This window comes from Schistocerca americana, chromosome 3 (genome assembly GCF_021461395.2).
Source record: "Schistocerca americana isolate TAMUIC-IGC-003095 chromosome 3, iqSchAmer2.1, whole genome shotgun sequence".
Lineage (NCBI taxonomy): Eukaryota > Metazoa > Arthropoda > Insecta > Orthoptera > Acrididae > Schistocerca > Schistocerca americana.
Window position 1 is genome coordinate 122,756,392 of NC_060121.1, and position 26,734 is coordinate 122,783,125.

Genomic DNA, 26,734 nt, shown 5'->3' on the forward strand with positions numbered 1-26,734 from the left:
CACAACCACATGTCAGCACAAGTGCCCACAACATAATAGGTCATCCTTATATGAGTAAAAATGTGATGTGTCAGTGCTCTGGGTAAAATCCATGGTGTGGATATCTCTCTGTTGTTTCCATGTAGTGATTTGCGATGATGGAAAAAATTGAGATTCGAGCAGTGATTAAATACTTTCTAAAGAAATGTTTGAAAGCAAAGGAAATTCATGTCAATTTTCAAAACACAGGGGGCTCTTCTCCTTTATATTAAATTGTGGGCAAGTGGACAAACTAGTTTGAATTTGACCTAGTTTAAATTTGATAGGGTCAGGTTAGATGATGATCTGCATAGCTCTCGGCCATGATGTGCTACTGCCCAATAAATTATTGCAAAAGTGCATAAAATGATCATGGAGGATCACTGAATGAAAGTACAAGAAATTGCTGAAGCTATACGGATGTCATCTGAATGGGCATATCGCTTTGTAACTGTGGAATTGTATATGAGTAAATTATCTGCTAGATGGGTGCCACTATTCTTAACACAGTATCACAAATGCATCAGAATGAAAATGTCCAAGCAACGTTGAACCATTTTCAAAGCAACCAACAAGATTTTTTGCAGTAAAAAAAAAAAGGCCAGGTTTGGCAAGGAAGAAAGTCATGTTTCATCAAGCACACCCACACACAAATGTTATTCTCATGACAAAAATACATGAACTAAGACATTATGAAAAGGACAGACTGCTACTCACCACACAGTGGAGATGCTGAGTAGCAGACGAGTGCAACAAAAAGACTGCTAGATAAGTAAGCTTTCAGTCGAAAGGCCTTCTTCTGAATTAGACAACATACACACAAATGCATCTCACACACACACATGACCACTGTCTCTGCCTGCTGAGCACAGACTGTGAGCAACAGTGCATAATGGGAGAAGCAGTCTGGATGGTGGGGATAAGGAGAAGGTTGGGGTGAAGAGGGAAGGGATAGCAGGGTAAGGGTGGGGGTTGATAAAGTGCTGCATGTGGGTGCATGCCGGGATGAGGAGATGGGGAGAGGGTAATGCAGCTGATTGCAGTCGGGAGGTTAGGTGGAGGGTGGGGAGGGTTGAAAAAGGAGAGAAGTAAAAAGGCTTTGGGTGCATTGATGGAATAGAAGGCTGTGTACTACTGGAGTGGGAACAGCAAAGGAGATAGGTGGGTGAAGGACAGTGACTAACGAAGATTGCGGCCAGGAGGGTTACAGGGAGGTAGGTACATCACAGGGAGAGTTCCCACCTGCACAATTCAGAAAATCTTATGTTGGTAGGAAGGATGCAGAAGGCACAGGTTGTGAAACAGTCACTAAAATGACGAAGACTGTGCTGGGGGCATGCTCAGCAGTTGGGTGGTCCAGCTGTGCCTTGACCACAGTTTATCAGTGGCCATTCGTGCGGGTAGACAGCCTGAACCAGGTGAGGGTTTGGGATTCTGGGTAGTTAGAGACCATTCCTCTAGATGGCCCATGAACAAGTCAGCATAGGGGGGAGACATGTGGGTGTCATTGCGATACCGTGGATTTGTTTGTATGAGATGTCCTCAAAAGAGAAGTAATTGTGGTTGAGTAGATGACCCTTCTGGCCTCAACCTTCATTAGCCACTGTCCTTCACCCACCTATCCCCTTCAGTGTTCCCTCTCCAGCATTACACACCCTTCTGTTCCACCAACGCACCACTCACAGTCTATTTACTTCTCTCCTTCCCCCTCCCCCCCTCCTCCATACTCTACCTAACCTCCCGACTGCAACTAGCTGCCCTACCCTCTTCCCACTTCGTTCCTCTCTGGACCCACAAGCATATCCCTCTACCTCCCCACCCAGACTCCTCCTTACCCCCACCACACAAATTGCTTATCCCATCACGTTCTGTTGCTTGCAGTCCAGTCTCAGCAGCCAGAGACAGTGGTCATGTTTGTGTGAGTTGCATTTGCATGAATGTGTGTGTGTGTGTGTGTGTGTGTGTGTGTGTGTGTGTGTGTGTGTGTGTATAATGTGTAATCCAGAAGAAGGACTTTCCCCCGAACACTTAGTGGTCTAGAAATCTTTTTGTTGCACCCACCTGTGACTCAACATCTCCACTATCTGATGAGTAGCAATCAGTTCTTTTCATAAAATTGTCATTATTACATCCTGGATTTTTCATTGTTTGAACTAAAATATGGATTGCTGTCACATCCCCCTCTTATTCACCTGATTTGGGTCCATTATATTTTCATTTCTTCCTGAATCTCAAAATTTTCCTCTGTGGATGATGATTGACTGTCAGTTCTTCAGTTAAAGACAAAGTTGATGGGTATTTTGCAGGCCTAAAGGAATTGAACACTTTTTTTAGAAGCATTGGAACATCACCAGGCCAAGAGCATTGGTGTAAAGGGAACCTACATTGAAAATTAGAAAAGGTTCACTGAGGTAGGTTGTTTCTTTCGATCCACACTGGGACTTTTTGGACTACACTTGTAGTAAACAGAACAGCTAATCATATGATTATACCGTATGTTATACTTTGAATCAGGGCCGTCACAAGCCCAAGTGCTGCTCCATGTGAGCTGCTAAATTTCGGCGCCCCCCCCCCCCCCCCCCACCGTTTTTTTTTCCCCAAAACGTTGTGTAATTTTATTTAAACAAATCTGTAGAAAATGTCAGCAAACAATCACAATTTTTGTTTTTACTTTTCAGATATACCTAGGTTCTGGCCACTGAGTGGCCAGTCTCAAAGCTTTTAATATGTGCTTACATCTAAACCGTCATGTTGACAGTTAAGTTCAGCATGACTGTGTAGATGTAAACATAACTCAAACCACTGACCATAGCCACACTGTGTCCGAAATCTATGTATATCTGGGAAATAAAGACAAAAATTGTGACTGATTGATGACATTCTCTACAGATTCGTGCAAAACAGTCGCTGGGCACCAGCTCAAAAATGGAGTCAAACCTGATTGAAGAAATCTAGCTAATTTTAATAAGCCTTGTGAATTTACAAAAATGTTCAAATGTGTGTGAAATCTTATGGGACTTAACTGCTAAGGTCATCAGTCCCTAAGCTTACCACTACTTAACCTAAATTATCCTAAGGACAAACACACACACCCATGCCCGGAGGACGACTTGAACCTCTGCCGGGACCAACCGCACAGTCCATGACTGCAGCGCCTTAGACCACTCAGCTAATCCCAGCGGCATGATCTTACAGTTAACGCAAATAAACAATTTTCAGTGGTTGTGAACAGATAATGTATTCAAGAGAAAACAAAATATACTTACAATTTAATGATAATTTGGTTTGAACAATAATATTTACAATAACTATTTAATGTTGAACAAAATAAGAAACAACACAGTAAATAACCAAGACACTGATCATAATATAAAAATCTGAAAAAATACTAGACAAATCGAATCTTCCTGACTTTTGATTGTGCAAACTCTTTCACACGATCTGTGTGAAGTCCTCTGCAAGCTCGTGCTCCATCGATATTGTTGCAAGATCATTGAAACAAGTTTGGCTCATCATTGATTGGAGGTATGTCTTTATCAATATCAGTTTTGAGAAACTCCTCTCTCCACTCGCAACTGTCACTGGGAGTGTTAGGAGAATTCTCGGAGTGATGTTAACATTAGGGCAAAAATTATGTCTTCCGATAAACTTCAGAGTCTCTTCTGGACCTATTCCAGGTTTCAAAAATGTTTAAAGCACTTTTAGTTCTTCCCTCAACTCCAGTCCATCAATGTTGCTTGACTCATGATCTTGCAAAATCGCTGCAAGGTTTTTACACTTTGTGTCCAGGCTGTCAGCAGGTGCATTCTTCAGCTCGCCGATGTCATAGAGAAAATCAAAATAATCACAATGAGATTTCAGTTGACTGAATCTCTCATCCAAATATGTGGTTACTATATCTAAAAGATAATATCAGAATTCAATCTTGTAACATTTTGTTGGGTCATCTATTGTCGCATCCCTTCCTTCATAGGTAGAGTGTATTGGCTTCTTACTTCGTCGCTGGAAACACTTATCTGTGGTAAGGTGAGATCTTCTAGCTATAATTCTGTAGCCAATCCTTTGGAATCCATCAAGAAAGACACAAACTTTTCTTCTGTTCTCGAAATATGCTTATGTTTTTTCAAGCATTTCCATGGCCTCAGAAACATTTATGTCAGTGGTCTGGCAGGTCTTACTGACTACACTGATGCGAAGCAGAATGTCTACCAGATTACCAGAGAAGTGAGAAAGGTATAATTTTTTATTTGATTCATAAGTGACGTTGCTTCATGAGCAGTCATACCATAGAATTCTTCTGATATCTGATCCAGTGCATCATAAACGCCTCCAATTTGGAACCTTAGTGGAGTAAGTGCATCGATGTGACTTTCCAACCCAGTATCGCTCAGTGGCTTCAGCAACAGGTTAGGCAGATACTTCTTCAAGACATCCCAACTTCGAATGGAGGACGAGAAGAAGTCATACAAGCTTTTCACTGTCAAAAACATGGAAACAGCATATTTAGAAGACATAACGGCATTGTTTACAACAAGATTAAATGAGTGACTGCTACATGGTACATAAAATGCTCTCTTGTTCTTATCTGAAATTATTTTTTGGAGACCAGACTTCTTTCCTTTCATGTTTGCCCCATTGTCGTATCCTTGCCCTCTCATATTACACGATAGGATTTTTTTATCTTCAAAGAACTTGAGTATGACCTGTGTCAAAGTGGACCCTGAAGAATCGGGCACTGGAAGAAATCCCAGGAAATGCTCCTGAATTCGGACATCTTATACCCCATCGAGTCTTGTCTCCTGGACGAAATGTACCACAACTGTCATCTGCTCAACTTTTGAAATATCTGGTGTGCAGTCCAGAATTATACTGTAATACTTTGCAGATTTCATCACTAATAGAATGTTGTAGGTTATAGATGATCCAATAAGAAGAATTATTTCATTCTGTGTTTCTCTTCCAAGATAATGATGACCCTTGTTCTCACCTTGCTTTGTTCTGTGCAGGTGCTCCCTCACCACAGTGTCAAGCTTTCCAAATAATTCAACGAGTTTAAAGAAGTTTCCGTTGTCAGGTTGAAAGAGTGTATCTCTACTTCCTCTCAAAGGCAGACAGTGCCGACCCAGGAAATGAATTATTGCTATTAAGTGCTCAAGGACACGTTTCCAGTGTTCACTTTCAGTATTCAGAAGCCTTTGATGATGGGTGTCGACAGTTCATAACTTTTTCAGTCCCTCGGAAAACACGATCCACTTTTTATGTGAATTCAAATGCTTGGTATTCCCGTGACTTTTGAGATATGAAGCAAGGTGCCGCCAGTCGCTTATACTGTTCTTTGCAATTTTTACTGTAGATGATGCAAAAAGTTTGCAACAAAAGCAGAACACAGAATCCTTGCTCTTTGAGTACACCAACCAATGTCTATCTGCTTGTTCTAAATGCTTCAAAGAATAGCTGTAGTGCATAGGGCTGAAACGTGGGTTGTCCATGTTTTAGGACATTCTTCAGCTTCTTTAATGCACTTGGGAGGACCTCGCATGACCAAAGTCGTTCGAATGCAGTCGGTAATAATTTCCAGCCATCTTCTGGTATCTGAGTCAATTGTGTCTTCCAGTTTAGGCTCACCTTCAATCCCTTCTCTGGTGGTGAGTACCTCGGCTGATGTTCCTCTGGTATTTTCCAAATTGGGTCAATTAATTTCAGTTCTGCCTGATGTTTCAATCTCGGAGCTTTCGTCACAAAGCAGGTCTTGCGTCCAGACGAGGTCTGTTGAACATGTTATGGATGGCCCACCATCAGCATTGCTACTGTATGCAGTAGTTGCAGTACTGTGTTCATCAGCTTTCTGGTCATGTCCAGAAGATAAAGATGTAGCTTCAGTAGCTCCACTAGTTTCTGTACTTTCAGGAACTATTTTTCCACCGTTGCCGCTGCTAGGTCATTTTCTCTTTGGCTTGAAATATTGTTGTAGTGCATCCTTTTGCTTCATATTGTCATCTTACTTCAGCACCTGTCTTTTCCTGTATTCACTGCCAGGTTGTTGGACATGTTTCAATCCAGCCTGTGGCCGGCCGGGATGGCCGAGCGGTTCTAAGTGCTACAGTCTGGAACCGCGCGACCACTACGGTCGCAGGTTCGAATCCTGCCTCGGGCATGGATGTGTGTGTGTGATGGTCTTAGGTTAGTTAGGTTTAAATAGTGCTAAGTCTAGGGGACTGATGACCTTAGATGTTAAGTCCCATAGTGCTCAGAGCCATTTGAACCATTTGATCCAGCCTGTAAAGAATGATTACATGAAACTAACTGTTGATGTCAGTGTACTAACTTTATTTGCAATACACTTCACAGACAATTTCCTGATATTCCACTGCACGTAAACGGAAAATTATATTACTGTAGGATACACTGTTCAGGAGATGGTGCCATAAGAATTGAGTCACGTGAAATTGATTTTCAGGCCGAATTTCACTACAGATGCAGGTGAAATGGTCAAAGAGTGGGGCAAAAGACAATGGAGAGATGAAGAATAGGGAGATGGAGTAACAGAATAATGCAATAAATACACACCCAGGCATTGACGGGTACTAATGCTAGTCAAAATATATTAACTCACTGCACTGTGGTTGTTCATTTCAAAGAACTGACACTCGACATCAGTCATAATTTCCATGTGTCACTTCTTTCGTGTCTGATTATGGAATGAGGAGTAACAAATTAGTCATCACTTCACTTTTCTTCGGTTTATTTTCATTCTAGCTATTGGAATGACATGTGCTTATTTGCTGTGCCATGCCCGAGGCAGGATTCGAACCTGCAACCGTAGTGGTCGCGTGGTTCCAGACTGTAGCGCCTAGAACCGCTCGGCCACCCCGGCCGGCCACAGGCTGGATTGAAACATGTCCGATGACCTGGCAGTGAATACAGGAAAAGACAGGTGCTGAAGGAAGATGACAATATGAAGCAAAAGGATGCACTACAACAATATTTCAAGCCAAAGAGGGAATGACCTAGGAGCGGCGACGGTGGAAAAATAGATCCTGAAAGTGCAGAAACTAGTGGAGCTACTGTAGCTACATCTTTATCTTCTGGACATGACCAGAAAGCTGATGAACACAGTACTGCAACTACTGCATACAGTAGCAATGCTGATGGTGGGCCATCCATAACATGTTCAACAGAACCTCGTCTGGATGCAAGACCTGCTTTGTTATGAAAGCTCCGAGATTGAAACATCAGGCAGAACTGAAATTTTCCTATTCTGCAATCTTGATGTTGAAAAATTCTAACTTATGAGTAACATGCATGCGCAATACTAATTGCACGTTATATGGAAAGCACTTACCTATTACATCCCAAGTTGCAAGAAATTCGGATGCACCAATTCTTCTGTTCTTACGGAACACAATGAAAGTGCTTATGACCAATATTGACTCCCTCAGCCAACTACTGAAATGAATTCTGTAGTTTTTATTGTAGAGAACGCAACAATACCTATTGCCTGGAAAGGTGGTGATGCGACAGTGCCATAGGTCATGTGACGAAGTACAGCGAGGCTACGGTTAAACTAGTGCCCAAGAAGAAGAAGCAAGAAGCTCACAATAAGTATGTGCTGATGATATGGATAAATGTATTATCAGGCAGCAATTTCTATGGCATTACAAACAATAGAAAGAAATATGAACTTGGCAAAAACTGCACAACTTTTGTCAGACAGAAATGAGCTTCAAAGCTAGCAAGGAAACCCTTAGAAGCAATGTTCTATCGATGGATTTTCGTTTTAGAAGGTGTCAAAATGAACGTTTTATTTTGTGAGGACGAGAGGGTATTGTTGCTAAAATACCATACTTTCTCAGGTTTTCATCAGAATCAAAGTGACCAGTAGTTCACTAAGATGAAACATGGATTCACATGCATTATACAGTAAATAAATGTTGGCAAAGTGATAGTGTGCAAGTAGTATTGTCAAACAAAAGTGCCGGTCAGAGTTTAATTGTTGGTCATGCAGGCGGAGACAGGTGTTTCATGGCTCAAAAAGCAAAACGTTCGACTATCTCTCAGAAACGGATAGTAAAAATTTTCAAAAATACGTCAAAACCCAACTTATGCCAGGCTTCTTAGCAATGTCTTTATCCCTTGTAATTACTCGTAGTCTATTTACCCATTTGGAATACTTCTAGCCATTGTAGGTGTTGGATCTGTTTGACTATAGTAATGTTCAACCATTTTTTTTCCATAATGCGGGAAGAATAAAACACTCGGAAACTGCCATTGAAGGGCTTAGCAAAAGTGCTTCAGGCTTAACATTTAACTGCAGTATTGAACATTGCATTCGAATTTCCAAATTAGATTTCGTCTTCTGCAAAATTAGTTGTGTGTAAACGCATGGCACGTAACAGGCTGGCAGCGCTGCACTCATAAGAATACTGGCGTGTATGCCAGACTGCTTCCCTGTCTCTGTTCCTCTGGCATAAACATGATGGTGCTGCCACAATGACAAGGAAGAAATTAGTCCTCCTCCCTCCCCTTGTTCAACAGGGGTGGCTGGCAGATAATCAAGGTGCCATGCCACAGTTCCCAAAGCTGCTCCCTCTGAGGTTTGGTTTCGAATCCCCACTTGGGCATGAATGTTGAGTTTGTTCTTAAAAAAAAGGGGGGGGGGTTGGGGTTGCCACCCCGTGCGGCCACACGTTTCACACATGCCTTGCGCTGGGCCCCTGCTTTGAAGGAAATAAGTGCAAAAGGACTGCAAGGATACCAGATATTCTGAAGAGATTAGTACCATACGTTTCTTTTTCTTCTTGTTATGATTCTTACTGTTTCACTTAATTGAGATTGGTGAAAAGATTGTAAGGACTTTTTTCTCCAAATGCAAATGCCACATCTTTGGAACAAATCATTGTGTGAAAAATAGGGTGTTTGGTTTAGAGGCAAACACTGTTAGTACTACATTAGACTCCTAGAGCATAACAAGCCACGAAAATACTTTTGCTATTGTCAAAACATGCCAATCCTATTTCAGTCAATAATCAATAGCCACATCTAGAAATTTCATTTTTGCTACACATTCAGTTTCTTCTCTCTCTGTCTGATCTACAATCTCATTCTCATTTTTGAGTGCTAAGAAATTGTTCTGTTTGACTTTTTAGCTTTGATTGTTAATTCATCAGAATCTGATTTTGTGAGGATCAAAGAATGCTAATTTACTTTTGACTGTAGCCCTTCCATTATTTTGTTCGCTCTGATTGTATTACTAACATCTGCAGACAATTTTTTTTTTTATAGCAGATACTATCTGGAAAATCACAGACATAAATTGCTGGTCAATACAACTGCAGTTTCAGGTGGTATAGACAATAAACAGAATGTTACTTATTGTACGTATACAGTGCAGTAAGAAGAATACATCATTAAATTTGTTTGTAGTTGACCTGGAGGTGTACAGGGTGTGAAATTTATTACATGGAACTCCCATCTCTGGCAGAAATAATGGCTCTAAGCTAGTTATGCACAGAATTGAACTGAGCTTAGGTGACATACACGAGTAGGTCATTTGTTGCTGCTACAACTCTATGCAAAGTTCATCAGTTACAATGGCTGGTGAAGTCCTGGCATGCCAGTCTCTTGGTAACCCATGACCAGATGTTTTTAGTGCGTAGGAGACCTGGAGTATGTGCTGGTCAGGCCAACAGTGAAATATTCTCTGTATAAAGGTAGGGCAGGATGGAATGGGCAAAGTGTAGTCTTGCATTATCTTGTTGAAAGATAATATCATGGAGGCTTGGAAGATAGGATACAGTGACCAGCCTCAATACATCAAGAATTTAAGGGCATAAGGGCAGCTGTCCATATTACCAGCTTTGGGGTGATAAGTAGTCAGTGGTATCCCATACCATCACGCTAGGTGCTAGCCCATATGATGATGATGAATGCAATCCAGCAACATTCATTTTTCTCAAAGCTTCTATACATGATACTTCCTATTGTGTTCATGTACAGGAAACAATAAATTGGAAAGATGACATGGTGCCCCTACTGCATCCAATGTAGTCTTGAGGTGCATGACCGTCAGTGCATCAGTCTCTGCTTCTGGTTGACAGTCCACAATGCCCACAATATCTTCACACTGTCTGTGATGATATTCATGAGCCCCTTTCCTGATGAGCCCATACAATCTCGCATAGCCTCTAAGGTGCTAGTCATGTGAGGCTGTTGAGATTCTAGATGGACACGACCATGGGCTTCCTGAACCTACTGATTCAATATTTGTGTGACAGTAATGGAATCCCTACCAATGAGAGCAATGATTTGACAGAATGATAAGCTGCAGCTCTGACAGGCAAGGACCCTACTGCTATCAAATTTCAGCATTCACTGGTAGGTTTTCCTTCTTCTTACATGCAGCATAACACTTTTTTTTAGAAGCAAACAGCATTCAAATGTGATTTTGGAATACAAAATCTGCTGCATGATCTTTCCTTAGAGACAGTATGTAGATGACTTTACTCCTACCTACATTGAACAGATACACAGAAATTGCATAAAAAGCTAGTAGTACACTTCATACCAATTAAACATTGATTGCATACTGCCTTTATGATGTTGCATTATAAATGACCAGCAGTCTATATAAAAATCAGGATTGGTGCTAAACTATTTTCTTTATTTTTATACTATGCCAATTAACTGAACATCACCAAATGCTTTGACATCACAATTTGTTACAACCAGGTATTCATGCAGGTGTAGTGGTTCCACCTGTGATACACTGATCTTGTAGTCATAGGATACTACATTTCTGCACTTTTTGAAGTGAAAATTTTACATTTGTGAACATTTAAAGAAAGTTGCTAATCGTTGCTCCACTGTGAGAGCTTATCAAAAGCTGACTGAATATTTATACAGCTTATTTCTAATAATACTTCAGCACAGATAACTGCATTGTCTACAGAAAAAGTCTGATGTTAATATTAATATAACCTAGTAGGTAATCAACATACAGCATGTACAACAATGGTCCCAACACACTTCTATGGGGTACTCCTGAAGTTACATCTGTCAGTGACTCTTCATCTAAGATAATATCTGTGTCCTTTCTACCAAGAAAACTCCAATTAAATCACAAATTTCATTTGAAACTCTGTATAATCATACTTTCATTAATAAGTGTTGGTCAAACACTTTTTGGAAGTGAAAAAATACTTCATCTACCGGGTCTTGTACTGTAGCTAGCAGGATGTGATGTGAGAAATGTAGATGTCCTGTTTTGTATGAGCAGTGTACACATACAAAGCGAGTGAGAGAAAAATGACTATCTATATGCCTTCATATAAGCCCGAATTTTCAGCAGATGGGTGTGACCTGTGCCAATCCCAATTACTGAGCACAGTTTCTGATTTGTGGCAGCTATGATGCGTTAGGGCTTAAAGAGATTTTAATTCAGCTGCAAACTGGATATAAAATTTTATGGAAATTTCATCATGCCCTGGAGCCTTCTTCAGGTTTAATGATTTCAGCTATTTCTCAACAGCATTGACACTAAAATCTATATCATTCAGCTCTGCAGCAGAGCCTGAACTAAACTGGAACAGTATTCCTGAATCTTTCTTTCTGAAGGAACTTTTGAAAACAAATTTAACCATTTTTGCATTTATTTTGATATAATCTATTCCTGTTTCTGTGACATCCATGAGTGCCTGGACAACTACTTTTCCTTGAGATATGACACTACTTAGTCTTTATCTAATTTACTGAACATATTAAACATTACAACTTGTATTGGATGCCTTCGTACTTTGGTAGTCATTGCTGTTACAATTGTTTCATGATCATTCACAACAGTTTGAATGTGGAATCCAGAAATTATGTGAATCACTATTTCACTTGTACAAACTTGAAGCTGAAAGTCAGCTGTGGTTGTCTGAAAAGTACCATTCCAGCAATTTCCTGAAGCACTTTAGAAAAACTATGGAACACCTATATCAGGATAACTGGATGGGAATTTGAAACCTGGTTATCTTGCTCATGTTGGCACCAATGATGCCTGTCACTTGGGTTCTGAGCCGATCCTCAGTTCGGCTGGCGGATATGGTGAGGACCACTGGCCTTGCATGTAGGGTGCAAGCAGAGCTCTCTATTTGCAGCGTTGTTCCCAGAGTGGATCGGAGTTCTTTGGTTTGGAGCCGAGTGGAGGGTCTCAACCAGAGGCTTCGTCGACTCTGTGACGGTCTTGGCTGCAGATTTCTAGACTTGCGCTATTGGGTGGGGAATTGTAGGACACCCCTAGATAGGTCAGGGCTGCACTACACAAAGGAAGCGGCTACCCGTGTAGCAGAGTACTTGTGGTGTGCACATGGGGGTTTTTTAGGCTAGGCAGTAGTGCGAGGTGTCCTGATGAACACTCACCAGTCCACGTGCAGGCAGGGAAATCAAGACGCGCTCAGTGTAAAGACGCTTCAACTATCAAGATATTAGCAGTAAATTTTCAGAGTGTTCAGAATAAAGTTCCTGAATTTACTGCCCTCCAGGAAGCACATGGCGCGCAAATTATTCTCGGGACTGAGACCTGTCTGAACCCTGAGATAGGAAGTTCTGAAATATTTAGTGAAGGTTGGAACGTGCATCGGAAAGACAGATTAGACACCGTAGGAGGTGGTGTCTTCATTGCAGTTGACAAAAATATTGTGTCTACTGAGGTTGAAGTAGAGTGTGATTGTGAAGTTATCTGGACATGTTTACCATGGTTAGGGGAAATAAAGTTAATTGTGGGATGTTATTACTGCCCATCAGGTTCCATCGTGACAGTTCTAGAATCATTCAGAGGGAGTCTACATTCTGTATCGCAGAAGTACCCGGATCATGCTATATTGGTTGGAGGCGACTTCAACCTACCTAGTATAGATTGGGATGTCTATGGATTCATTACAGGTGGTACAGACAAAGCTGTCGTGTGAATTACTTTTGAACACATTATCCAAAAACTGTCTTGAGCAGCTAAATTGACAGCCAACGTGTAATAGAAATATTTTAGATCTGGTAGCCACGAACAGACCAGACTTCATCGACGGTGTCAGTGTTGAGACAGGGATTAGTGATCATGATGCTGTCATTATGACTATGGTTACAAAAGTTAAAAAGTCAGTCAAGAAGGCTAGGAGAGTATTCTTACTAGAAAGATCAGATAAGCAGTTGTTAGCATCCCACTTAGTAAATGAATCCACTTCATTTACTTCGGGTATGATGGGCGTGGACGAATTATGGGCAAATTTTAAACACATTGTAAATCACGCATTGGACAAGTGTGTGCCAAAAAAGTGGGTTACGGATGGGAAAGACCCTCCGTGGTTTAACAGCGCAATTCGGAGAATGCTCAGGAAGCAAAGGCAGTTGCACTCGCGGTACAAGAAAGATCGGGAGAATGAGGATAGGCAAAAGTTAGTAGAGATGCGTGCTGCTGTAAAAAGAGCGATGCGTGAAGCATTCAACCACTACCACCGCCATACCTTAGCAAAAGATCTTGCTGAAAATCCAAGGAAATTCTGGTCTTACGTAAAATCGGTAAGCGGGTCGAAGGCTTCCATCCAGTCACTCACTGATCAGTCTGGCCTGGCAATGGAAGGCAGCAAAAGGAAAGCTGAAATTTTAAATTTAGCGTTTGAGAAATCTTTCACGCAGGAGGATCGTACAAACAAATCACCGTTTGGGTCTCGTACAGATTCCTGTATGGAGGACATATTGATAGACATCCCTGGGGTTGTGAAGCAGCTGAATGGGTTGAAAATAAATAAATTGCCGGGTCCCGATGGGATTCCAATTCAGTTTTACAGAGAGTACTCTACTGCATTGGCTCCTTACTTAGCTTGCATTTATCGCGAATCTCTTGCCCAACGTAGAGTCCTGAGAGACTGGAAAAAAGCGCAGGTGATGCCTGTATATAAGAAGGGTAGAAGGACGGATCCTCAAAATTACAGACCAATATCCTTAACATCGGTTAGTTGCAGGATTCTCGAACATATTCTCAGTTAGAATATAATGAATTTCCTTGAGACAGAGAAGTTAGTGTCCATGCATCAGCACGACTTTAGAAAGCAACACTCCTGTGAAATGCAACTCGCCCTTTTTTCACATGATATCTTGCGAACCATGGATGAAGGGTATCAGATGGATGTCATATTCCTTGACTTCCGGAAAGTGTTTGACTTGGTGCCCCACTGGAGACTCCTAAATAAGGTACGAGCATATGGGATTGGTTCCCAAGTATGTAAGTGGCTCAAAGACTTCTTAAGTAATAGAACCCAGTATGTTGTCCTCAATGGTGAGTGTTCATCAGAGGTGAGGGTATCATCTGGAGTGCCATACACATGAGTGTTACAGAAATGCTTCAGGAACTCGGGTGGAAGTCTCTAGAGGAAAGGAGGCATTCTTTTCGTGAATCGCTACTGAGGAAATTTAGAGAAGCAGCATTTGAGGCTGACTGCAGTACAGTTTTACTGCCACCAACTTAGATTTCGCAGAAAGATCACAAAGATAAGATAAGAGGGATTAGGGCTTGTACAGAGGCATATAGGCAGTCATTTTTCCCTCGTTCTGTTTGGGAGTGGAACAGGGAGAGAAGATGCTAGTTGTGGTATGAGGTATCCTCCACCACGCACCATATGGTGGATTGCAGAGTATGTATGTAGATGTAGATCTTCAATATGTGCCCCATGTTATAACCATTGTGCTTCCTTAAATGGTGAGTAGGAGGAAAAAATGCACTTCATGTTGCAGATAAGTTAGTGAGTTATATTCTGCTTATATCTTTTGTGTACAACATGGACTGTTGGATTGTCAGTTTTGTATGAATTTCTTAGACTTGAGTCATGAGTGAGGAAAAAAGCAGCATCATAATAATTGCAGAAATGTAATCCATACATTTCAAACAAAGATTTAAAACAAAGTAGGTAATGGGTATTTTTTCTCTCTGAATATATCATAGACATCAGGTAAGGCAGATAATACTTGGTTTGGTTTGTACATTAAAGGGACTAAACAGGTAATATTTCTCCTTTACGAGAAAGTAAATGCATTATTATTTCTAGATACCAAGGAATCAAATTACATATCTTTCACAAACGATTTTGTTAAATGTATATGACAGGGAATGTCCTTGCCCATTATACATATTCAGAATTGAAAGATCTGTTTTTGGTGTTACTGTGAACACTCAGATACACTTGACCATGTCCTACTAAAATGTTCTATGTACATAAACTTAATAAAGAGCATGAACATACTGGATATTTCTGTGGTATGTGAGGCTTCCTCTTCCTCCTATATTCTCATATTTTCCTGAATGTCAGAACCTGCGTTTTCATTAATGACACTATGGTTGATTTTATATTACTTTTTTCACAATCATATCTTTTTTATTGTCACCACTTTTATTTTTCTGTGTGAGGTGGCACAGTGACAAGGGTCTAGCATTCGAGCATTCTTGAGGTTCGAGGCTCAAATTCTGCTCCGATCACTTTGATTTAGGTTTTCCTTAATCACTTCAAGGGAATTCCAGGATGATTATTCCTTTTAAAAAACTGTAAGTGATTTTCTTTCCCATCTGTGTCCAACCTGAGCTAGTACTAAACATTTTTTTTATCTTCTTCCTACTCATTTTTATTTTGGATTAGTATGTGAGTAAATTTCAAGGTATTCCTTTGTTATTGTTAGTATTGTGTCACATCTTTACAATCCAGTTTAAAAGAACAATCATAGAACACTGACTATCAAAAGAATGCAACTAAAACTAACTGTGAAATCATGAGTGGGGAATTACTCACCACTCATGACTTCTGTACAGCTGGGGGAAAAAAGTTGGAGAGGAAGAAGAAACAAATATACAGCAAGAAGTATTACCAAAACTGACTGCCAACCAGTAGGTAATAAGGATATAATGGTAGGAGCGTTTCAATAAATTGATGACAAATAACCTGAGGAGCCAAAACATTATGACCACCTTCTTAATAGAATGTTACTCTGCATTTGGAATGCAATATAAGAGGGATTATGTCTTAGTAATGCAATACATAAATTATTATGCATGGCATGTATTCTATAAGTCCTTGGTATATTCCGGAGGTATGTAGTACCCGATGTCTACGTACATGTTGCTTAATTTCCATAAATTATGTGCTGGTTCCCAATAGTGTTCCAGATCAGGCGAATTTGGAGGCCAAGGCATCAATATGAGCTCGGTATCACGCTCCTCAAACATCTGAAGTATGATTAAACTTGTGATGCCGACAGTTATCCTGCTGAAAGATGCCATTGCTGTTTGGATAAACATTATGCATAAAGGGATGATGGTGGTCTGCAGTAATGTTCTCATACTCCACAGCTATTGTGGTCCTTGCATTACTACCACTAGCTGCGCGTAATTTCAGGTGAATGTCCCCCATAGCATATTACTACCTACATCAGTGGCGCACTGTATGTTTTGAGACACTGTTCACTTGGATGGTGGTGTCCACAGACATGACCATCAACTTGATGTAACAAGAAATGTTATTCATCTAACTGGGCAATTAGTTATCATTGATCCAACACCTATCTCAATTATGATGTGCCCACTGCAATCGTAAGCAAAAACGGCATGGGTTAACACATGAAAACACAAAGGAGTCATTTGCTGCGGAATCCTATGCTCAACAATGTGCATTAAACAGTGTTCTTCGAAACATTTATGCCTGCACCAGCATTACTCCATCACTGGATCTGCCACAATAGCCACCTATCCAGCTTTACAGAACATGCAAACCTCCAATCTTTATGTTCCATGTTGGGGTGTGGACATACAGCATCTTGTCACCTACTTGTTTCACCATCCTTAAGCCACATCCTATAGGTACTCCCTACAGTACCAGATGAACAGTTGGCAGCTTCGCCGTTTCTGAGATACTCTTTACTAGGTACAGAGACAGCAAAGGACTTGGAAGAGCAGTTGAATGGAATGGACAGTGTCTTGAAAGGAGGATGTAAGATGAACATCAACAAAAGCAAAACAAGGATAATGGAATGTAGTCTAATTAAGTCGGGTGATGCTGAGGGAATTAAATTAGGAAATGAGTCACCTAAAGTAGTAAAGGAGTTTTGCTATTTGGGGAGCAAAATAACTGATGATGGTCGAAGTAGAGAGGATCTAAAATGTAGGCTGGCAATGGCAAGGAAAGCGTTTCTGAAGAAGGGAAATTTGTTAACATCCAGTATTGATTTAAGTGTCAGGAAGTCATTTCTGAAAGTATTCGTATGGAGTGTAGCCATGTATGGAAGTGAAACATGGACGATAAATAGTTTGGACAAGAAGAGAATAGAAGCTTTCGAAATGTGGTGCTACAGAAGAATGCTGAAGATTAGATGGGTAGATCACATAACTAATGAGGAAGTATTGAATAGGATTGGGGAGAAGAGAAGTTTGTGGCACAACTTGACCAGAAGAAGGGATCGGTTGGTAGGACATGTTCTGAGGCATCAAGGGATCACCGATTTAGTATTGGAGGGCAGCGTGGAGGGTAAAAATCGTAGAGGGAGACCAAGAGATGAATACACTAAGCAGATTCAGAAGGATGTAGGTTGCAGTAGGTACTGGGAGATGAAAAAGCTTGAACAGGATAGAGTAGCATGGAGAGCTGCATCAAACCAGTCTCAGGACTGAAGACCACAACAACAACAACAAAAGGCACTGGATTATAACAATCTGCCCTTTGTTCAAGTCGCTTTCATCAGCGGATTTCCACATTTGCGACCCGTATCACTGCTAGAATGATTCCCACTTGCCTCCACTACATTTACGAACTTTATTTAACATGTCACGTATCTGCAGCGCCAAGAGGCAACATTTAATCTCGAGGCTGACAGCCTTCATAATGCTTTGACTTCGAAGAAGTACAGAATCTGCTATTGCACAGATCACAAAAGCAGACTTGAGGCACAGGGCAAAGGTGACCGTGTGACTAGAATTTTAATGGATTTATCAAAGGCGTTCAACCAGCAAAAATTGTAAGAATTTATGTACGCTTATTTCATAGGGAACATTATACCAACAACTGATGACAGCCATATGATTTGTATTGTTCTACGAATGAAAAAAATATCAACCAGTCAATCGTCAGTCTAGGACAGACAGTTGACTGAGTTCATTGTATGCACTGGATGTATCTAAAGAAAATAAATGAATGTATATTTGTGTCTGACTCCTGCACATACTGTTTTGAGGAGTTCATGATGTATAGGCTATTACTATGTGTGTTCTAAAAGTACGTAATGCAGGGTTTGTTATGCGCAATTTTTGTGTTGGTAAATATGTCGTTAAGTGCTGAGGCTATACAGTGTTGGCTATTTATTACTAACACAATGAAAAATGCTCTTATCGTAACATAAAGGCGAAGACGTCATGGACAAATTTAGGGATATAAAAGAAGGGAACTAGGTTTTCAATTTATCTGGCAGCTTCAAAGACATTTGAATCAAATAATCTTGACATATTTGTGGTTTTTTGCTAGTAAGTATTAGTAACCATATACATGTAATGCATCGTGTTAAGCAAAGTAACATGATACATGATGTAATGTCGTATAACATGACACATGCCATTACGCCATCCAACATGGCATTTGTCATGTCATACAATATGACACGATGTGTCATTAAAGTTTAGGAATCATAAAACCCCACTCTGAGGTACGTTCTATTGCAAATGGATCCCAACTTTCGGATACTTCCTGTAGCACATGCATCCAACTCTTAGGAAGCACATAAATTTGTGACTAATTGTTCTTACACCTCTCAACATATTTGTAACAGGGGGTGAGTTTGGGGGAAAGGTGGTCCCCTCACTGAAAAAGATCGCCTTCCCCCCTCCCCCCCCCCCCCAAAAAAAATCAAAAAACTGATATAGCGTCCCCCCAGGAACAAATAGACCCTCAGAAATTCTATCCCCTCAGAAAAACTTTTTTAGCTGCAACATGTGCGCTCTTTATACATATGACTTTACATATTGTTTACTGTATCTTCTAGACTTTGGGCTCAGGATCAGAGACCTTAGCCCATAAATTGCAAGACGCAGGTGTGCCAACACCCTGCAGCCAAAAGAGCTCACTGTGCTGTGCTGGGGACGTGGGGTTAACTCGTAAAAAAGAATGAATGTGTCAAGATGTTTTGATTTAAATGACTTTGAATCTGCCAGTTAAGTCGAAAAGCTAGTCCACTTCTTTTACAACACTAACTCTGCTCAGGACATATCCATCTTTTTTTGTTCTACGATAAGAGCCTTTTTTCATTCTGGTTATCAGCTTTTGTTCTACCACAGTTTTGAAGTCAGAGTGCCGTAGCTTGGTATTCATTGAAGATTTTGTTAGCTCGAGCGACGACTGATCCGGTATATGCTTCTCCTTAGTTGTCTTTCGAACCATGTTGTTTGTATTGTGGCGATGGATAAAGCTTCACAAAAAACAAATCGACCAATAATTACAATATTTGAACATGTCTTTTGCACGTAAAATCCGAATGAAGTTAAATTTTTGAAAGCGAGTCTCCAATTTTAGCAGGAGAACGCATTTTTTATTCATTGGATTCGCTTTAAGCAGTTCACCAAGTACAAAATTTACAGTCTACATTTAGCTCAACTTTAAATCATCGTATCTCGACATCGGATAAAGATTATTGGATTAAAAAAAATTCTTTTTGACTTTATACATTCGTACAAAGTACGAACCGATTCGTAAAAATTTAAAGTATAGAAGTGGCGTGCTTCAAAAACCTCATTTTTTCTTGTTTTTGCACGTAAAATACGAACGGTGCACATTCAAATGCTGTCATCAGCGGAGAATTAGTTTCCGTCAAATTAAAATCTTTTGCGAGAGGAATTAATCGATTTGCACAATTTGCCAATTCGTCGTTCAAACTTCCTTTAATATACTGTAACATAGCTACAACAAAAGACAGATGTTTGAATGGCCATACAAATGAAATGGCCACTAGTCCGAGCTAAACCAAAAATTTTTTACTCCTTGTTCTTATCTCAAATAGGAACCGAGGACCCACCACCCGATACAGCGATTCAGCATGTGGCTATTTCAGACGTATTTGTTACAGCACTTCCACACTGCAATGAATTAGTCTTTCTCAGCTGCCAGAAAGATTGCACGTTATAGTGGTATCTGTGGTTATATATTTTGTATAAAAATGGGTCAGAGGATGTCTAATAAAATTTCGCTATACGAACTGAGGTAAAGTGCAGTTAAGTTTTGGAAATATTAAATACTGCTTTTGGTGAGTCTGATAAGAGTAAAACAATGGTTTGCGAGTCGTCTCAGTGTTTCGAAACGAACGCACTAGACACAGCAGCACATAATCAATGATGAAATCGTGAAAAAAGCGGAAGAAAAGACTATGAACGATCGTCTAATCATAGTCAGAGAAGTTATTAGTGATAGTGCCATATCAACTGCCTCATGCCGCGACATTTTTGTCGAATGTTTTGGGTGTGAAATGTGTGACAGTAAAATTTGTTACAAAATTGTTGAATTTCGAACAAAATCAGCGGCGGCTGTCTATTGCTAGACGAAGTTAACAATGATGCCAAACCACTGAAAAATGTCATGACAGACGACGAAACGTGAGTTTACGGATATGACGACAATCGTCCGCTGAAAGAATTCTGGATTCACATGACCGAAAACAGATCGACGAGTGCAGTCAAAAGTGAAGTTTATGCTCACTGCGGTCTGCGAGTTTTAACGGCATAGTGCACCATTAATTCTTGACACAACCCGAATGGTGAATAAACGAGTACTGCTTACAGATTCAATGCCGTTTGCTTGATGCAATCCGAAAATAACACCCGGATTTGTGGCGAAACATTTCATTGTCTTTGAAGGGCCGTACTGGTACAATAATGTACCTGCTCACACGTCGTTTCTTGTTGGCGTATTTTTGGTTAAAAAAAAAACTATATTTATACCTCTATATTCACCAGACGTGGCCCCCGCGAGACACTTCTCCTTTCCCAAAAATTAAGAAAATCTTAAAGGCTGTTGTTTTGCAAGCACAGGCTTGATAAAGAAACGCGTAGCTGGAAGAACTGAACACTGTCCCAAAGATCGAGTTCCAGAAGTGTTTTGGCGATTGGAAATAGCGTTGGCACAAGTGTGTAATGTGAACCTGGGGATATTTTCAAGGTAATGACATTGATGCAGATGAATAACTCTTTCCGCAAAACAAAAATTCCCATTATTTTTTAACACACCTAGTATGTTGGCTGCTAGGCTGTTGTGGCTTGCTGGGCTGTTGCCACTGTTTTCTCCTTCTGTCGCAATAGATGCTACACTAGTTCCGAGATTCAGCAGTGTTGTAGTTGAAGTAATATTTGCAAATTAGACATGTGGATGTCCTCCTTCACAGGGCTCTGCCGTAAAGCTAAACCAGTGTTACTTACTTAGAGGCTAAGAAATGGGGAGTAAAGGAAACAAAAGAAAAATTCGGAGTAGGCATTAAAATCCATGGAGAAGAAATAAAAACTTTGAGGTTCGCCGATGACATTGTAATTCTGTCAGAGACAGCAAAGGACTTGGAAGAGCAGCTGAGCGGAATGGATCGTGTCTTGAAAGGAGGATATATGATGAACATCAACAAAAGCAAAACGAGGATAATGGAATGTAGTCGAATTAAATCGGATGATGCTGAGGGAATTAGATTAGGAAATGAGACACTTAAAGTAGTAAAGGAGTTTTGCCACTTGACGAGCGAAATAACTGATGATGGTCGAAGTAGAGAGGATATAAAATGTAGACTGGCAATGGCAAGGAAAGCGTTTCTGAAGAAGAGAAATTTGTTAACATCGAGTATAGATTTAAGTGTCAGGAAGTCTTTTCTGAAAGTATTTGTATGGAGTGTAGGCATGTATGGAAGTGAAACATGGACGATAAATAGTTTGGACAAGAAGAGATTAGAAGCTTTCGAAATGCGGTGCTACAGAAGAATGCTGAAGATTAGATGGGTAGATCACGTAACTAACGAGGAGGTATTGAATAGGATTGGGGAGAAGAGAAATTTGTGGCACAACTTGACTAGAAGAAGGGATCGGTTGGTAGGGCATATTCTGAGGCATCGAGGGATCACCAATTTATTATTGGAGGGCAGTGTAGAGGGTAAAAATCTTAGAGGGAGACCTAGATATGAATACACTAAGCAGATTCAGAAGGATGTAGGTTGCAGTAAATACTGGGAGATGAAGAAGCTTGCACAGGATAGAGCAGCATGGAGAGCTGCATCAAACCAGTCTCAGGACTGAAGACCACAACAACAACAACAGGTAATGGGGTGCGGGTATTGTGCTTTGCAGGTTGAGCCTGCGCCGGAACCCTCTCCGGTGTGACTGCGGGCTGCAGCCCGTCTTCCAGTGGGCCCAGGAGCGCAACGTGACCCACGTACTGACCGCCCAGTGCGAGACGCCAGACAGCCTGCAGGGGCGAACCTTGCTCTACGCTTTCTCCAGTATGGACTGCGAACTCTCGAACGACTTGGCTCTTAATTTAGTGTGATGGGACCTCATCATCATCATCATCATCATGACATCTTATGTGCCTCAAGACGGAGGCTGACCACACTGTGCTTTTTTATTTGTTTACAAGCTAGTGGCCATTAATCTTAAGCAATAAAATAAAATGTTCTGATTGACTGCTAACTTGTTATAAAATCAATGCCAGAAATATATCATCGTTCTTGTTGTAATATTATCTGTGGGTTTGTGCAAATTTCCAATGGACGACATACACTCCAAGAAGAGGAAGAAGACGAAAAAAAGAAATACACACTGCTAGGGAATATACGAATGAGACCAAAATTACTAGATTCGATGTAGACGTACAAAAAACAGATTTGAGAAACACTGAATGATTTATTCAACAGAAAGAGCTTCACAAGTTGATCAAGTCAGTGACACATTGCTCCACACCTGGCCCTTACGCAACAAGTTATTCATGTTGGCATTGATTGAAAAAGTTGTTGGGTGCCCTCGTGAGGGATATCGTGCCAGATTCTGCCCAACTGGTGAGTTAGATCATCAAAATCCCGAGATGGTTAGAAGCCCCTGCCCATAATGATCCAAACGTTCTCAACTGGGAGCAATCCGGCGACCTTGCTGGCGAAGGTAGGATTTGCCAAGCATGGAGACCTGCAGTAAAACTCTTGCTGTGTGTGGGCGAGCATTATCCTGCGGAAATGTAAGCCCAGGATGGCTTGCCATGAAGGGCGACAAAATGGGGCGTAGAATATCGTCGACACACTGCTGTGCTGTAAGGGTGCCGTGGATGACAACCAAAGTCTCCTGTTATGAAAAGAAATGCCACTACAGACCATCACTCTCGGTTGTCGGGCCGTATGGTGCACGACTATCGTGTACATAGTTCCGCGTAGTCAGCGCGTACGTAACTTTCCCACTAGAGCGCGCCCCGCTAAGCACAACAGCGCAGGCGCAGCGCTCGTCCGTCTCCGCACTATGAGATGGCGCTGTCATAGAGATGGACCAAAATCTGCTTCCGCCGATCCGCGTATCAATATGTCACGCAGCCAATGAGATTGCTGCTAACGTAGAACCTTTTCTCCTCGCGGATCACACTCGCACAGTGATACATGAACGCGCGAGGTATTATAACAAGTATCCAGACCTCCGATTAGTCAGTCTGCATTAGTCTGTACCATTTTGCATTAGTCTGCATTTGTCTGTACCAGTCTACAGTCAAGTTTCAGTCTGCACCTAATAAGATTATCATATTCCTGTACATAGCCATGAAGAGAAATGTATAGACGCTTTGTCAAGTATCAGAGATATGTGAGAATAAGATTAACGTACCAAGACCAAAGGAACTTCAGATTGTCAATTGTAAATAGCATCCAGAATCAAGTTAAGTAATTTCTATGCTTTTTATTATTTTAATAATCAAGTTCTGTTTAAAGTTGGTCTCCGTCGATCTGCTACTGTAAGCGTGCAAGTGGCATTTCTATCGTCTGACCTCACGGCAGAAGATAAACACGCCACGGTAAGACCACGAGACGTATTGCTGACACTCGCCTACTTCGTTAGAGCGACAAGTCAAATAATCTGATGGCGTGTGTACCGAAGGTCTTACAGTACGCACACCACAACGACAATCTGGTTGGCTTCACACACCTGTCCGGCGCATCTCTAAACACGTCTTCGGCCTGGAATCTCACTGATTGCAGTAGAATTGTCTCCTGTGACGAGTCCCGCTTCGAATTAAGACCGGATGACCAGTGATGAAGTGTTTTAGAGACGCCCCGGACAGGACTGAGATACTAAGCCGACTGTGTCGTCCACCATATTCCCGACAACCAGGAGTGACGTCTGCAGTACCATTTTTTTTTCGTAGTAGGACCCCTGTTATTGTCATCTTCAGCACCCTTACAGCACAGTGGTACATCGGCAATGTTCTACACCTAGTGTGTTTGCCCTTCATAGCAAGCCATCCTGGACTGACATTTCAGCAAGATAATGTCCGCCCACACTCACAGCGAGAATTTTTACTGCTTGTCCAAACCCTACCTCCGCCAGCCAAGTCGCTAGATCTCTCCCCAGCTGGGTACGTTGGAGCATTATAGGCAGGTCCCTCTCACCATCTCGAAATTTTGACGATCTCACCCGCCAGTGGAAAAGAATTTGCCACGATATCCCCCAGGGCAACAGCGAACACATCAATCAGTGCCAAGCGGAATAATTGCTTGCATAAGGACCAGAAGTGAACCAACACATTATTGATTTGCTCAATTTGTGAAGCTCTTTCTCTTGAATATATCATGAAACTTTGTTTGAAATCACAATCATTTGTTTGTTTGCACATACAAATCACATTAAACCTTTGCAACTTTTAGTAAATTTAATATTTATTTAGTGCATTAATATTATTTGCAGAGTGGTTTTTTAGCTCATTTGTGGGGTTGATCTTCTGTCCTCGGATATTGATACATGAGTAAAAACGCGAATAAAAAACATTTCTGCTTCACTTGACTTCAGGCGTTTGTAACAATAACTCAACAAAGCACTAAAAACTGAATAATGCATATCACAACAAACAAACACTGAGACCATCTAAAACAAGAGTGTGCGAAGCAAAACTGAAGAAAGAGAACAATGAGCTGTAGCTGAGAGTGTGACGATAATGAACCAAAACTGACACACAGCTGAACTATAACTGCGCTTAAAATAATAAAGAGTCAATGGCCGCAGCCGCCATTATTTGGCAAAAATAAATTTTTGCTTTTTAAGATTTTATTCTCACAATCAATTTTAAGCATTTAAGTATTCTCGTTTAAATTTGTCGTCATCAAAATCGTCTTCAAAATCCGTCTCTCTGAGAGAAGTGATGCTTTGCATAATATTCACAAACTATTCCAGTTTTATTTAAATTTGTACTTGTCTTAAAGTTTGTTCAATTATTTCATGTTTGTAGCAATTGCACATTATATAAGATCACTCAAGCTCTGTTTTATCCCAGTTGTAATGACACTATTTTTGTATGATAAATTATGAATCTACATGACTTAAGATAATAAGGCATCTGCATATTAATATTATAGGTTGTCTATTACGCAAATTTTGGTACTTAAATTCAGGACAAAACAAAGTACTCAAATCATTACCAAAAAGTATTAATTTTCTACTCAAAAATTGTACATTAATGCCAATAGTTAAAAAATTGTATATTACTGCCAATAATTTGAAATGACAAGTTATGTGATGTAAATATCCGAGTAGAACGGGTTATTCATTACAAGTATGCATGTACCAACAAAAATCTAAGGTGGTACCGGTACAGATTAGATTATATTAGTTCTTGTTCCATAGATCATGAATACGACACTTCGTAATGATGTGGAAAGTGTCAGGTTAATAAATAGGTGTCTATACAAGATATTACATTACACAAAATATTACATGACACTCAATTTTCTTTTTTGTGGAGGTTGAGAAATTACCCACTTACTATATCCAAAACTTCATCTAATGAGTAGAAGGAGTTGCCATTAAGAAATTCTTTTAATTTCCTTTTAAATGCTATATAGCTATCTGTCAGACTTTTGTTGCTATTAGGTAAGTGACCAAAGACTTTTGTGGCAGCATAATTTACCCCCTTCTGAGCCAAAGTTAGATTTAACCTTGAGTAGTGAAGATCATCCTTTCTCCTAGTGTTGTAACTATGTACACTGTATATGAAATATATAAGAAACAGGTTTCAATATGCATCACAGGTCGAGTACCGACAGTTACTTAAATATAATGTATTTATTTGGGTGACTCTACTATGTCACTTGGTCAGGTTGTCCAGCAGTTACGACACTGTATTAACATTCAGGAAGTGCAGGATCGAAATTCCCGTCTAGGCATTATAATTTAGGAATTCCTTGGCTTTTCTAAACTTAACTGGCAACTGTTCCCTCACCTATTTATGTCCTGTTGTATATTTCATGATGTTTAGACAGATAGCCACACTGTTCTCCTTTATCATGTATATTGCCACGACTCCTTCTTTAATGCCGAGCGAGGTGGCACAGTGGTTAGCACACTGGACTCGCGATCGTGAGGACGACGGTTCAAACCCGTCTCCGGTCATTCTGATTTAGATTTTCCGTGATTCCCCTAAATCGTTTCAGGTAAATGCTCATCTCCTCCTCC

General features: G+C 40.6%; 1 protein-coding gene across 1 annotated transcript in view; it reads left to right on the forward strand.

Moving 5' to 3' along the window:
* LOC124605851 (leucine-rich repeat-containing protein 38-like) overlaps positions 1–22,729 on the forward strand; it is a 33,451-nt gene extending 10,722 nt beyond the window's left edge. The window contains exon 4 of the mRNA XM_047137784.1: positions 22,388–22,729. Coding sequence (XP_046993740.1) covers positions 22,388–22,586 — 199 coding nt within the window. The 3' untranslated portion in view covers positions 22,587–22,729. The remainder of the gene's footprint in view (positions 1–22,387) is intronic.
* The last annotated feature ends 4,005 nt before the right edge of the window (positions 22,730–26,734 follow it).